This window comes from Dipodomys merriami, unplaced genomic scaffold (genome assembly GCF_024711535.1).
Source record: "Dipodomys merriami isolate MVZ:Mamm:240054 unplaced genomic scaffold, mDipMer1.0.p SCAF_59, whole genome shotgun sequence".
In the NCBI taxonomy this organism is placed as follows: Eukaryota; Metazoa; Chordata; class Mammalia; order Rodentia; family Heteromyidae; genus Dipodomys; species Dipodomys merriami.
In genome coordinates this window covers 5984119-6000000 of record NW_027206168.1, presented here as the reverse complement: position 1 = coordinate 6000000, position 15882 = coordinate 5984119, and the positions used below count along the sequence as shown (strand labels likewise).

General features: G+C 43.5%; 1 protein-coding gene across 1 annotated transcript in view; it reads left to right on the top strand.

Annotated features, from left to right (window-relative positions):
* The window catches only part of Pitpnm3 (PITPNM family member 3), a 101754-nt gene that overhangs the window by 30558 nt on the left and 55314 nt on the right, over nt 1-15882 (top strand). Inside the window, exon 3 of the mRNA XM_070001718.1 lies at nt 1330-1437. Coding sequence (XP_069857819.1) covers nt 1330-1437 — 108 coding nt within the window. The remainder of the gene's footprint in view (nt 1-1329; nt 1438-15882) is intronic.

The window sequence follows — 15882 nt, the reverse complement described above, 5'->3', positions numbered from 1 at the left end:
GGTTTGAACTCAGGGTCTGTACTGTCTCTGAGCTTCTTTTTGTTCAAAGCTAGCACTCTACCAGTAGAGCCACAGTGCCACTTTTGTTTTTTTCTGTGTATGTGGTACTGAGGAGTCAAACCCAAGGCTTTATGCATGCTAGGCAAGCATTCTACCACTAAGCCACATTCCCAGCCTTCCATCTCTGACTTTTTGCTGGTTAATTGGGAATGAGAGTATCATGGCCTTTCCTGCCCTGGTTGGTTTTGAACCTCAGTCTTCAGCTGTAGCTAGGGCCTACAGGTGTGAGTCCCAGGTGCCTGGCCCATTCCTTTGTTCTGAATCTTCAAGACTGGGGAGGATTCTCCACCGTGCCCTCCAGCATCTGTTCTGTGAGCCCACAAAGCCCTTGGCCAGAAAGGCAGAGATGGGTGAGGTCACTCCTATGAGTCTGTCCTGAAGAAACGTTGCAGTGCAGGATGAGGGACTGTATCAGGTATATGGGGGTGGTGGGGGATCAGGGTCTGTATTTAGTGTGAGCAGGGAGAGTAGTCTCAGATCACACAGGGAGAGGGCAGGGAGGCAGGGAACAGAGGAAGACTGGAGGCATTGAAAAGCTCACAAAATTGAAACAGGAGCTAAGTGCACCATTCCGTATATCTTGGATCCAGAAAGATCTGCATTCCACTTATTGCAGAGTTTCCCCTGACCTCCTCCCACCCTGATCCGTTCAATCCTGCTGGTGAGTGACCTCCCCGTGTAAAGAAATGGTTCCTGTCTGTGAGTGCCTTGTGTGTACTCAGATCTTACTGTGTTCTCATCTCATCTTCACAAGACCTCTGTGGGCTGCACTGCTGGGAAAACTCAGGCTCAGAGAACCCTAATAATATTCACAAAGAAAAAGCCCTGGCAAGTAGCAAGATTCTTGCCTTTTCTACGCAAACATTTCATGCTTCAATGAAACATTGTGAGGCTGGGTGCCGGTGGCTTACCTCTATAATCCTAGCTACTCAGGAGGTTGAGATCTGAGGATAGCGGTTCGAAGCCAGCCTGGGCAGAAAGGTCTTTGAGACTCTTATCCACCAGAAAAGTAGAAATGGTGCTGTGGCTCAAAGTGGTAGAGCACTCACCTTGAGCAAAAGAGCTCTGGGACAGTGCCCAGGCCCTGAGTTCAAGCCCCACACTGACAAAAAGATGAAAAAAATATATTGTCATTGCTAGAAATGGAGCCTTAGCTAGTGGACGATTACCTCAACTTATGATGAGCTACATGCCCCTCAGACATCAGATCCTGTCCAGGCTCCTGTGCACAGCCCTTGCTGGCTCATGCCTCCTGTGTTCCTTCCCCAGAGGAGGTGGCCGAAGGCAAGAACGCCATGCTCATTGGAATGAGCCAGTGGAACTCGAATGACCTGGTGGAGCAGATGGAGAGCATGGGGAAACTGGATGAGCATCAAGGTGAGTGCTGGGTTGTACACCTGTGTGTATCGCATGGTGGCCGTGGTGGCAGCCTGGGGTCACCAGTGGGGTTTTCTATGAGGTTTTCTGTCCAAATCAATCTCAGGCTTATGCAATGGAGCTTCCTTAGTTCTAGAACAACCTAGTCAGGATCATGGGCAATTAAGGGCATTGCTAGGCTCTGTGGACTCTTGGCCTGTGTGATGGAATCTGCTGTGGGTGGTGGTGGTGGTGGGGTGACTATCGGAGGAGCCTTAGAGCAGAGCAGGAGCTGAGGTTTGGTAGTGAAGGGCTGAGGGAGGACAGTGAGGCTGGAGAAGCCCCCAGGAAGCTTTCTGGGAAAGCAAGTTTTGGCTGGGGGCTTGATCAACAGATGAAGCCATTGTTACCTTTCTGGTCTCCATCCGTCTAGCCGTTTGGCCGTTTCCTCCTTAATGGAATGTTCACTGAACACTTTCTGGATGTAATTGCTGGGCAGGAGGGGCCGCAGGTGGTTGAGCTGAGGCCTGGGCCTTGTGCACTGGGACGCCATGCCAGCCACATCAAGGGGCCAGGCTTAAGTGAATTCTTGCTTGCCATATGGGAGGGGCAGGGCTTTGAGATGGAGACAGGACTTGGATCTGTTCCTAGGAGATGCCTGACAATGAGGCCATGAGACCAGGCTTCAGAAGCCAAGCGGAATGTAGACCTAAAGAGGTCATCAAATCGGAGTTGACCTATGGGGAAACTGAGGCTAAGTGAGCCATAGTGGAAGGCTGCTTTTGAATAGTGTACTGGAGAGGGGATCAGAGACAGGATGCGGGATGCTAACCTTTGCATCTGACGTCCTCAGGCTCCCTCCTCTTCCTTCTTCCTTCCTCTATCCCCCTCCTCCTCCCTTACCTCCTTTCTTCCTGGCTCAGTCCTTGTCCTGTTGTTGTATGACACCAACACTGGGTAATGTGGAAGGAAAAGAGGCTTATTTGGCTCATGATTCTGAAAATCCACACAGCATGGTGCTGGCACCTGGTGAGGGTCCCTCTGGCTGTGTTCCAGTGGCAGACAGCATCGCAGGCTGGGAGTGTGTGTGAGAGAGCAGCAGACAGGGCCTGCAGGAAAGAGGAAGGAATAAAGAGACCAGGGAGGGCTGGGCACTCCTTTTATAACAACCTGCTCTCTCTCAGGAGCTAATCCACTCCTGTGAGATCTCACCTACTCCCGAAGACCCAGTGTAATCTGCAGTCTTTCTACAGGGGCAGTCAGGATGGTATCACTCTTCCCAGGCTCCCCCTCCTACAGGCCCCACCACTTCTCAGTACCATTACACAGTGAACCTCTAGAGGAAAACACATGTAAACCATAGCATTCACTCTCTCTTCCCTTCCTTGGCTCTGTCAGCTGTCTCGTGGGCCAGGCCATCCTGTTAGCTGCTGTCCAGGAGGATGGTCCTGGCTCAGCCAGGTCCTGGCCATCTGTGCCCAGCATCTGCTCCTTTTCTCATGCCTTATCTTCATCTCCTTGCTCCAGGGCCCTCCCTACACCAAAACATCCACCCTGAGAGGCAAGTGGTGGGACAGGATGAACCTCCCATTTCATAAGTGTAGAACTGGGAGAAATTGGGCCTCTCCTAGGGCTAGGCCTAACAAACTCAGAGTCTTCAAAGGAAAGGTACCAGGGCCACTGTCATTGGAGCATGTGGCCCCAATCCAGAACAATGGGCCACGGATTTTCTAGATTCAGGACCAACTCCCAATTAGTATTCCCCATTCAGCTGGACATCCTCTTCTCATTCCCACCCCTGTGTGTCTGCTGAAGTATGTGTGACTCAGCCAGGTGCCCATGGCTCACACCTGTGATCCTTGTTACTCAGGAGGCTGAGATCTGAGGATCATGGTTCAAAGCCAGCCCAGGCAGGAAAGTTTGTAAGACTCTTATCTCCAATGAGTTATTTTAAAAGCCAGAAGTGCAACTGTGGCTCACGTTAGTAGGGTGTTAGTATTGATCAAAAGAAGCTCAGGGCCCTGATTTTTTTGGATTTTGTTTATTCATTTTTTTTAAAATTGTGAGCTCATCTTGGTCACCCCTTTTTCTTTCTTTTTCTGTGTGCTGGTCCTGGGGCTTGAACTCAGGTCCTGGGCACTGTCCATTAGCTTTTTCACTCAAGGCTGGTGCTCTACCACTTGAGTCACATCTCTACTTTGGGCCTTTTGGAGGTTAATTAGAGATAAGATCTCATGGACTTTTCTGCCTGGGCTGGCCTCAAACTGAGATCCTCAGATTTCAGCCTCCAATATAACTGGGATTATAAGTGTGAGTCCTTCCCTTTTCTTTTCTGTGAGAGCCTATTGCACTAAGTTGTGCAAATGTCCTGATAGACACTAGTCTTGGATTTCTTTCTGCTAAACTTCCATGTTTCACTCATCTTGAATCCTTTAGAAGCTAAATTTATAGTTTAGGGTTTCCATTCTACATGGGTGTTATAAATTTAGATCCTACAGCCATATGTGGCTTGGGCTGAGCGTGCTAATTACTCATGTGTGACTTCTTTCTCACTGTCTGTGAATGGTTTCTTTGCTGCTGCCCAAAGGATGTGTGTGTGTGTGTTCTCTTGCAGAAGGAGCAGTCAGCCCTTCTATGTTCCTCCTGAAAAAGGGTCTCCACTTTATTTATCTATTTTCTGTCTCAATGTGAATTTAATGAAAAAATTAAAAAATGATCTTTAAGGAGTTGTTCACAGGACTTTCAGTTCAACATGTCACTTTATGAGTTCAAGGCACCTTATCCCCCTTTTGTCATCCTCCCTCATCCCTCCCAGCCCCACCACCCTTCAGTTACTGGCTTCCATTAATCATTTTGATGATATTCACCCACTCTTCCTCTTTCCATCCATCTGCTCCACCCAGTTCCCTTCACCCCAAACAACACATGCTCCAGCTTCCCATGTTCATGTTGTTAAACTCTGTTTGTTCATAGGAGTTTCACCATTGGAGCCCTTCCCTCCAAATGTCATGCTTCAGTTGTTTGTGTATAAATGCATGGGACCTGTACGTATCTTCATACATGTTTGTAACTTAGATCGAACTTTCACATAGGAGAGAAAACAGGGCACAGCTTCATCTCTCTGGAAGCCCCACTTCTGCCCCCTGATATACACAGGCTGGGTCTTCGGATGACAGGTGACCTTCAGCCCAGGAGTTTCCCCACCTCCGATTTGGGGGATCCCAGGTCTTCTTATCAGCTTCTGCTCTATTCTCCCTGTGCCAGTCCTGCTTTATTTCTGGCATGTGTGTACTGCACATTCTGTAGTGTGTGTGTGTGGGGGGGGCTTGCACTTGGGGTCTAGGCGCTGTCTCTGAGCATTTTTGACTCAAAGCTAGTGCTCTACCACTTGAACCACAGCTCCATTTCCAATTTTTTGGCCATTTACTTGGAGATAAGAGTCTCATAGATTGTCCTGCCCAGGCTGGCTTCATGATCCTCAGCTTCCTGATTAGCTAGGATTAAGGTGTGAGCCACTGGTGTCCAGTGCACATTCTGTATTTAAGCCTGGCTGTGTAATTTGCTAGTTTTGGTGAAATATTTCCCAGCACATGTGTCTTCTAATAGAAGCTATCCATCAGCTCAGGGTACCTTATTATTGTTATTATTATTATTTGATAATTCTTGTCTCACTATTTTTACTCAACATGTTATATATATAACATAAAATTTATCAATCTTACTAAGTGTATGCAAGTCGTCTGGGAAATAGTGGTCCATGCCTAAAATTCTAGCTACTCAGGAGGCTCAGATCTGAGGATAGGAATTCAAAGCCAGCCAAGGCAAGAAAGTCCATGAGACTATTATCTCCAGTTGACCACCAAAAAAAAAAAATGAAACTAGAACACCAACCTTAAGCACCAGCCTTGAGCAAAAACACCAAGAAACAGCACCCAGGCTCTGAGTCCAGTGTACACACACACACACACACACACACACACACACACACACACACACACACACACACACACACACACACACACACACACACACACACACATACACACACACACACGTGCATGCACACACATGGAATATGGAAGTCTTTCTCAGAAGGTCACATCTCTGTATAGCCCTCACCACATTCTGCCTCTAGAACTTTATCATCTTGAACTGAAACTCCATACTCATTACATCCTAACTCCCCATTCCCACCTGTGACCTCCACTATTCCATTTTCTGTCTCTGTGGATTTGCCTTCTCTAGCTGCCTTGTGAGTGGTGTCATTCAGTGCTTGTCCTTTTGTGTCTGGTTTATCTTATTAGCATAGTGTTTTTGAGATTCATCCATATTGTAGAGTGGATCCATGCTTCCTTTGCTTTGGTGGCTGAATAATTGTCTATGGTATGCGTTGCTTGTGTTTCACCATTCATGCGTTGGCGGATATTTGGGTTGTTTCCATTTTTTAGCTATTGTGACTAAAGCTTCTGTGAGCATTTGTGTACAAATATCCACCTTATTTCTTGAATACATTCTTGTTGGAACAAAAGGCAAACAAAACAAATAAAACCAAAGATGTTCCTCATTTACCCATGTGGGAGTTGTTCTCCAGAGATGGACCATATTAAACACTGGTGTTGAAACCTACCTTTCTTTTTTATTTTAACCATAGGTATCAGAGAGATTTTCACATGATACATGAAGGTTTGCCTTCTACCTTTTCCTTGTTGTGTATGTGTATGTGTGTGTGTGTAAGTGTGCACACACACACTCATGCTAGTACTAGAGCTTGAGCTTAGCTTTTTCATTCATGGCTAGTACTCTCCCATGTGAGCCACAGCTCCACTTCTGGCTTTTTTCTGGTAAATTGGAAGTAAGAGCCTTGAGAATTTTTCTTCCTGGCTGGCTGCCTTCAAGTTTGTAATTCTCACCTCTCAGCCTCCTGAGTAGCTAGGATTACAGTTATAAGCAACCAGTGCCCTATTTTGCCTCTTTCCTTTATCTCTACAATAGTATTATATAAATAGAGGTCCTATACATTTTTAAAATATTATGTAATGATAGATATTAGATTTATTATTAAAATACTATGTAGGTTAAAAATATAAATCCTAAAAATAACCTTGGTAATTGCAAATGGTTTTTTAAAAAGACTATGTAGTTAGGCACTAGTAGCTCACACCTATAATCCTTGCTTCTTGGAAGGCTGTGACCTGAAGAATGGCAGTTTAAGGCCAGCCTGGGCAGAAAAGTTTGCTAGACTTCATCTCCAAAATTACCAGAACAAAATCCATATTAGACAAGTGCTCTACCACTTAACCCACAGCCTAATCCCTGTTGCTTTGATAATGTATCTCACTAACTTTTCCCAGTCTGTCCTTGAACTCATGACCTAACTGCTTCCACCTCCTAAGTAGCTGGAATTAGAGGTGGGTGCTACCATGCTTGGCTAAATTCTTTTTTTGGGGGGGGGGTCTGGTCGTGGGGCCTGAACTATGGGCATGGGTGCTGTCCCTCAGCTCTTCAGCTCAAGGCTAGTGCTCTACCACTTGAGCCACAGCGCCACTTCTGGCTTTTTTCTTTTTGCTTATGTGGTGCTGAGGAATCGAACCCAGGGCCTCATGCATGCAAAGCAAGCACTCTACCACTGAGCCACCTTCCCAGCCCTTGGCTAAATTCTTAAACATTATTTTCACCCATCTTCTATTGTATTATTTGTCCCTTTCCTCCTTAAAATATATATTCTGTTTGTTAATTGTTTGCTATGTATTTGAAATATGTCATTTTGTTGAGATTTCTTATTAGCGCTAATAATCAGTAGATTTTCTTGGATTTTCTAGTTGGAGTGTCATATCACTTAAAAAATCTTAATGGTTGTTATTTTTGCCAGTATTTATATTACTTATTTTTCATTTTGAAGTGTGTAATCTGTCTATTTTAGAATTCTTACCTATTAGCATCCTAAGAAGCATGGCCCATGTTGAGTGCCATTGGCTCACCTCAATAATCCAAGCTACTCAGGAAGCTGAGATCTGAGGATCCTGGTTCAAAGCCAGACAAGGCAAACATGTCTGAGATACTCTTACCTGCAAATAACCACCAAAATGCTGGAAGTGGAATTGTGGCTCAAGCGGTAGAATATTGGCTTTGAGCAAAAAAGCTCAAGGACAGCACCTAGGCTCTGACCTTGGCCATGGCTGGCCTCAAACCCTCTCCTATCTCCACTTCCAAAGTAGCTGGGATTACAGGCATGAGTCACTACACAATTGGCTCTAGAGTATAGTTCACTTTTAATGCCAAACTCACAATTCACAATCAAAATATAGTACATAAATGTGCAAAACCACTAAGTAAGTAAACATTTTGGTGGCTATTTAGAGATAAGAATCTCTTGGATTTATCTGCTCAGGCTGGTTTCAAACCATAATCCTCAGATATCAGCCTCTTGAGTAACTACAATTATAGGTGTGAGCTACCAGCACCTGGCTAGTTTAAAGATTTAATAGACTTTTCCAAGATATAGGGGGAAAATAAACTCAAACTCAATTTCACCTGTCTTACACTCACAACTCAGTCCACTTTAGTGACCCCAAAAGGTATCATTTCTCTTCATCAGACATCAGCCTTGTGGGGAGCAGCTGGGCCTCCCTTAATTCATTTCGGTCTGAGGTCATCTGTCTGGAGGTAGTGTCAGGTTCTGTAGGTTGTGTTACTGGACTCGGGGATGTTCTAGAGGCTTCTCAGTTATTAGGTACAACGTCTAAGATCAGGATGCTGCCACAAGTGCAGTGGAAGAACTTTAAAGATATGAACACAGAAAAGAGTGATTATTTGGCATTTTATTTATTCATTTGATTCATGATTAGGTATTATTAACCACTCCAAGAGGTTTAGGCATGGCTCTGAGGCTGTCTCTGAGTGTCTCTAGTGACATCTGCCTTATAAACGTTGTCTCAAAACACTGTACAGGTTGTGTTGTTAGGTGCTGCACAACCCTTCAGCAGACCTGAGTCATAGCACAGAAATGTTACCATGGTCATGGTGTTCCAAATGTTCTTTGGTGTTTGGGGACAGTGGCCCACACATAGCAAAGGACTCTGGGAGAGTAAAAACACATCAAAGAGAGACATTGACTAGGAAAGCAGACTGACAGCTCAAGGAGTGCAGTGGTCAGTTTAGGTTAAGAACTGGCTGTGTACATAGTGTACCTCATGGCGAGAGGAGCTAGTGCAGGTAAATGCTGCAAGTGTCTAAGCACCTTTGTAATGCCTGCAGTCAGCCATGTTGGTCAGTTGTCACAGAGTTTAGAGAAATTGCCCTCTTACTGCCTGCCATTTCCAAGTAATTAGAAACCTCTATTTCTCTCCTCTCGATCCAGCATTATTTAAGAAGACCATTAATAAAAATCCTGGCAAATAGATTTATCTCTGTTTCATTTATAGTTTTATTCAATTGTTACTGGAGAAAATGATCCTTAAGTATTATCTACTTGTTCTATTTGAGGTTCCTTATTGTCTCACACATAGTGTCTCTGTGTGGTTGTGTGAGTGGGTGTGTCTTAAAGTATATTCTAAGTGTGTGTCAATAGCTCACACTGTTGATATGATCTACTGATGAGACATACAGATATCAGTTCAAAGCCAGCCCTGGCAGACAAATCAACGAGACATTTATCTCCAGTTAACCAGCAAAAAAAGGTGGAAGTATGGCTCAAATGGTGGAGCACCAGCCTGGAGGTAAAAAGCTAAGAGAAGGTACCCAGGTTTAAGCCCCAGTGTTCACAAGTGTGTATGTGCACGCGTGCACACGTGCACAAGTACACACACGTGCACACATACACACTCTTATAGATGCCAGGTTCCAAGTTCACAATTAGAACAATATATTAATTAGTATGCTTTTCTCCTCTCCAGTTTTGTGTCTTTGATCATTATCATCAAATTTCTTATATACCCTTCTTCTGTATTTCTAAAAACCTATATATTCAATGCATATTTAAAAACTTCTGTTTTCTATCAGGGTCTGGATTGGGACAACATTTCCATCCCATGGTAGAATAGGAAAGGTTTCTCTCCCCCTGACCACTGGCTCCGGGATGCTATTAGTCATTTTAACTTACTTCTAAGTTTTACTGTTTTAAATTTTACTAAGCTTTATGTTCATTGGATGTGAGTTTTCTTAGTCTGGAGGTGATCAGGGTGACTTTTCTGCCATTTCTCCCCCTCTCTCCACCCCCTCCCCCTTTCTTCATTCTTCTTTTTTTTGGGGGGGGTCTGGTCGTGGGGCCTGAACTCTGGGCCTGGGTGCTATCCCTCAGCTCTTCAGCTCAAGGCTAGCACTCTACCACTTGAGCCACAGCACCACTTCCGGCTTTTTTCTTTTTGCTTATGTGGTGCTGAGGAATCAAACCCAGGGCCTCGAGCATGCAAGGCAAGCACTCTACCACTGAGCCACCTTCCCAGCCCCCTTCATTTTTTTTTTTAATGTGGAGTTATGACCTAAGTTCAGTAGAATTCATCCTTTGTAGTGTACGCATTGCTGCTTCTTAGGTTTCCCGATTTCCTCCTGGACTTCTTCCCTCTTACTTCCTTGGTCTGTTCTGCAGGCTGGATATGGAAAGCAACTTCCTGTGTCCTCCCCTCTGGAAGCCAGACTACATTTTGCATCTTCATTTGCATGCAAGCTTGTCTACATCCATCATTATTGGCTCACCTATTTCCTGAGATGCATCTCCAGGGCCTTCTTTCGCAGAGTGTTTATTGTGGATGAGGAGTCCAAGATAAATTCAATTCTTATTCCTTTGTGGGTAATCTAGTTTCTTTCTTCTTGAAGCTTTAGGTGTTTAAATCTCTATTCACATTCTGAAACCACAGCATTTTAGAGCGTGTTTTTATTGTGATTTTTGTCTGGCTGCACCTGGCTGTACTCTTTCATTACTGTGGAGTTTCTTTTATTGTTTCTCCAAGTATTTCTTTCTCTGTTTTGTTCTTCTAGTGATTATATGAGATATATTCTAGAAACTTTCCAACCTTGTCTCAAACAAATTCTTATTTCTTAGTTCTGGCTGAGTTCTGGTAGTTTTCCTTGGCTCTGAACAGCAGCTACTCTTTTCCTTTTTTGTTTGTTCCTGCTTGTCTATTCTTCTGTGGAGGTTTGAGTTTTGCTTTTTCAATAATCCTATTTTCATTTTCATAGGTTGGATTGCTTCTTCTGCCTAATATTGATTCATAGAGACCCACAGGTTCATTCTACAGTTTTCAATTTTTTTTCTACTTGTTCTATTAATTCCTCAGAGTTTTCTGGTAGATGAGATGGATAGTCAGAGATCACACGCTTCAGGCTGGATTAATTAGCCAAAGATTGCAAGTGAGATTATAACACAGATTCCCAATATCTAAGAAGGACACAGCTGTAAGTAATTCTGTCCAGGCGAACTGTGCCTTGCCAAATTCTCTTCTTAAGATCGAGACATAATTCGCATACCATGAACACCCTTTTAAAGTGCACAATGCAGGCGTTTAGTCTATTCACAAAGCTGTGGGACTATTGTTCTCTTACCTCCTCAATCTCCAGATCCTGAAGTTTCATATAAATACAACCAGATGTGATCCTGAAATTTCATATAAAAAATACAACCAGATGTGATCTTTTGTGTCTGACTTCTTTCTCTAAGTATAATTTTTTTTTGGTGGCACGAGTTTTGAACTCTGATCATTTGAGTCCCTTGCTATACCTCTAGCACATTTTCCCTACTTATTTTCAGAGTAAGCATCTTTTTTTTTTTTTTTTTTTTTTTTGCTTATGTGGTGCTGAGGAATTGAACCCAGGGCCTCAGGCATGCAAGGCAAGCGCTCTACCACTGAGCCACCTTCCCAGCCCCTTTCCCTAGTTATTTTAAAGTTGGTGCCTCATTCCCCCACCCCATCCTGCACCCACCAGCTTGGACTGCAAAACTCCTATTTATGCTTATCTCTGTAGCTGAGATGCAGATGCACACGACTGTACCCAGTTAGGCATAATGGTTTTGCGACTCCTCTTTATTGTAGCATAAATCAATACTTCATTCCACTTTATAGCTGGATATTATTATGGATGCACAATGCTTTGTTTATCCCTATGTTGGCTCATGGACATTTGAGTTGTTTCCACCTCCGTCTACTATGAATAATGTTTCTATAAGCAGCCACGTGCAGGACTTCTGTGACTGTGTTTAGTTCTCCTGGTACTTATATCTAAGAGCGAACTGCAGGAAAACATGGTGAGTTTGTTTAGCTGTGTGGAGAACAGCCAGACTTTCTCTAAAGCAGCTGCACCACTTTCCACTTCCCCTAGGGTGGAAGAGCGTTCTGTTTCTCGGCTCCTCCCCAGTGCTCGCAAACTCTTGTCTTTTTAGTTAGAGCCATCCTGGTGTGTGGAATGCAGTACCTTATTGTGGTTCGGATTTTCATTTCTCCTAGTGAGGAATGGCTTTGAGCATCATTTTTGGTTTATCTGTTTATTGGTCTTTTGCTTATTTTGTTGGGGAAACATCTATTCACATGCTTTATCCATTTTAAAGTTGGGTTGTGCCCAGCACCATTGGCTCACATCTGTAATCCTAGCTACACAGCTAGGCTGAGATCTGAGGACTGCAGTTCAAAGCCAGCCCAGGCAGACAAATCTGAGACTCTGATCTCTAATTAGCCAGGAAAAATCCCAAACTAGTCAGGCACCAGAGGCTTATGCCTGTAATTCTTAGCTAATCAGGAGATTAGCTGATCATGGTTCAAAGCCAGACCAGGTAGGAAAGTTTGTGAGACTTTTATCTCCAATTAACCACCCAAAAGCCAGAAGTAAAGCTGTGACTTAAGTGGCAGAGTGCTAGCCTATGCCCTAAGTTCAGGACTGGCATATACACACAGACAAAACCAAAAGTAGAGGTATAGCTCAAGTGGTAGAGTGCCAGCTTTGAGTGAAAGAGCTAAATAAGAGCATTCTGGCCCTAAGTTCAAGCTCCAGTATCAGCACGAATACCCCAGTAAATAATGTCTTTCTATTATTGAATTGCAAGAGTTCTTTATATATATTCTAAACACTTTATATATATTGGAAGCACTGGAACTTTATCAGATAAATGATTTACAAATGATTTTTCTCATTTTGTGGATTTTTGAAGTACAAAAATTAAAAAAAAATACTGTTTTGGGGACAGAGCCTCCATATATAGGCTTGACCGGCCTTGATTCATTATGTAACCCAGGTTGGTCTCATACTTGTGATCTGCCTACCTCCATCTCATGAATGCTAGAATTATAGACTTGTGCCAAGAGAATAGGTTTCTATTCTATTGTAACTAGAATTCTACATTTTAATTTCAGATTGTTCACTGCAGTGATAGGAAAATAAAATTGATTTTTGTATATTGATCTTGTATCCTGAAGTCTTGCTGAACTCATTTGATAGAGCTTTGCTTATTTTATGTATTTTTGTTTATCTGTCTACCTGTCTGTCTGTATGATGTATTGCAGGAGAGTCCTTAGAAGTTTCTGTAAGTAAGATCTGGATAGATTTTAATTCCTTCCTTTGTTAAATTTCCCTAAGTCATCTAATGTATACTGAATAGAGAGCAGAATCTCCTCTTGTCCTGGAGTTTATGGGGAATGTTTTTAATCCTCACTTTAAACGTGATATTAACTGGATTTATATACATCTTATGGTGACTCTCATTTGTCTGAGGAAGTTTCTTGCTATTCCTAGTTTGCTTAGTTTGGTTTTTATTGTTATTATTTTTTTTAAGTGCTGGATTTTGCCAGATACCTTTTCTGTATAGTCATTAAGGTACTAATCCTTCTATTGGCATGATGGATTACATTGTTCTCATATGATGAGTAAGCTTGCATTCCTGAGATAAATTCCACTAGGTCTTTGACAGGACTTGCCATGTTGCTATGTTGCTAACTGTTGCTCACCGCAACCAGGGACTGCATGAAGAGGGGATACTGGGTAGAAGAACTCAGAAAGACGAGAGAGGATAGGAAAGGAACCCCAAGTTCCCGTTAACAAGCATATTATTTAGTTCAGTACAAGGGAGGTGACTACAGGTAGACGCAGAGACTAGGGTATCAATCTATCTTGGAGGTTATAATCATTAACTGGAGACATAATTTGCATACAAGTGATAATTGACTCAGGAAGCAGAGGGAAGCAATAAACAGTCTAACTTCAACATATACTTCCATCTTATCTCCAAGGTCTTAAACTTTTGGTGCCCAAACAGTTCACACTTAGGGTTACTCCTGTTTTTCCTAGACTATTTGATCTTTCCAGGGTCCAGCTCTCAGCCTTCTGAGTGCGGTTGAGATAGCTTTCTAATCTCAACCCTTTCTAGGACCCACTGCTCGGCTCCAGACTTCCCAAAAGCTAACTCTCTCCCTTCTCCCCCACCCCAATTGAACTCAGGGCCTCATGCTAGTGGGGGCAGACACTCTACCATAAGAGCCACTCTGCCAGCTAATCTTTTTTTTTTTTTTTTTCCAGTCCTAGGTTTGAACTTAGGGCCTGGGCACTGTCCCTGAGCTTCTTTTGCTCAAGGCTAGCACTCTACCACTTGAGCCATAATGCCACTTTCCAGCTTTTTTGTTTTTGTGGTACTGAGGAATCAAACCCAGGGCTTCATGCATGCTAGACAAGCACTCTACCACTAAGCCACATTCCCAGCCTTATTGCTAATCTTTCATGCTTTGGGTTTATGTATCTCTTCCAGAATAATAGTCTATGAGAAATCACATCACTTAAGAAACTGTTTACAAAATTAAGATCCATAGATCTCAGTCTTCTGAGTGGTTAGGATTATAGGTGTGAGCTACCAGCACCAGGCTCAAGCTCTTTTGTTCTTTTCTTTTGTTAGCTATGGATCAGTGCCTGGGGCACTCTCCCTGAGTGCTTTTGCTAAAGGCTTGTGTGCTACCAATTTGAGTCACAGCTCTACTTCTGGTTTTTAGATGGTTAATTGGAGATAAAAGTCTCTTGGACTTTTCTACCTGGGCTGACTTTAAACTGTGATTCTCAAATCTCTGCCTCCTGCTGCGTTGCTAGGGTTACAGGCATGAGCCACCAGTGTCAAGTCCATTCTTAAATCTTAAAGCGCATCAGAATTCCTTGGAGGACTGGCTAAGACATGGATTCCAGCACTGACTCCAAGAATTTGGCTAGTTAACACATTCCAGAGTGGTGCTGACGCTTTGGGTCCAGGGAATTGTCTCTGGAAACCATCTATTTAGATGCATAAGCGAGCTAGGGCTGAATGGTAGGAAAAGATGGTTTTCTGGGTGGTGGAAGGGCAACTAATCAGTGATGCCTTACTGTCAATCAGAACATAGCCATGTTCACATCGTTTGTTTTATTTTTTATTTTTATTTGTTACCATTGTCAAGGTGATTACAGAGGGGTTATAGTTACATAAGTAAGGTAATAAGTACATTTCTTGTTAAACTCATTACCCCTTCTCTCATTTTTCTCCTACTTTCCCTCCCCCCAACTCCCCTTCACCCTCAAGTTGCACAGATCATTTCTCAAGTTTTTTTTAGAAACAAGAGGAGCCTTGGATGCCAGGCACTGGTGGCTCATGCTGGAAGTGGAGCACCAACCTTGACCGAAACATTGAAGTGACAATACCCAGGCACTGAATTCAAACACTAGGTCCAGCACAAAACAAAACAAAGAAGAGTTAAGAATGATTAAAGATTAAATTCCTAATCTATTCCATGGAACCAGGTCCCTGTCCTTGTACTTCTTCCTTCAGTCTCTGAGGTCTAGCTCTCCCTTTCATAGTGCTGGTCTTCCCTGAATACACAACCATCTTGGGATTTGTACTTACTTTGTATCTGTCATTTCCTGTTGGCCTAACTTGGAATGATGTGATCTGTCTACTTACTGCAACCTGCTGTCATGTAATTATTAGGGCGGGTGAGGAGACACTGCTGGCAGAGTTGAGCCAGCTGCTTCTGATTTATTCCTTTTGGGTATTTTCAGCCTCCCAGGGTGTCCTGTCCCTCAGACATCCATCCTTTCTCACACTTGGACACACAAGGAGGAGGCAGGGAAGGACCCCTGGCTCAACTTCTGCAGAAGCCCAGATAATTGACAAAGTGTCATTGCTCTAGCATTTCCTGGCTGCAAGGCTGCCATGCCCCCAGAACTGTTTTGCCTCTGCTCCAGACCTTCTTTTGCTGGATAGAGGCTAGGGGTTCCTCTCTCCTGGGCTAAGAGTATTGGACCTTTGTAGATACATAACACACCACACTTAGGCTTTATACTCTACCACCATCATCTTGAGATTCTTTCATGATTTTGAATAAGGGACCCCACACTACCCTTTGGCATTTGACTCCTGGTTTCTGCAAATATGGTGCCCACCCCCCAGATCACTACCTTCCATCCTCTACCTTCCAGAGATGCTGAGTTTGAGACTGCAAAGGACTTCCCTTTTTATTTTTCATTACTGCTAAA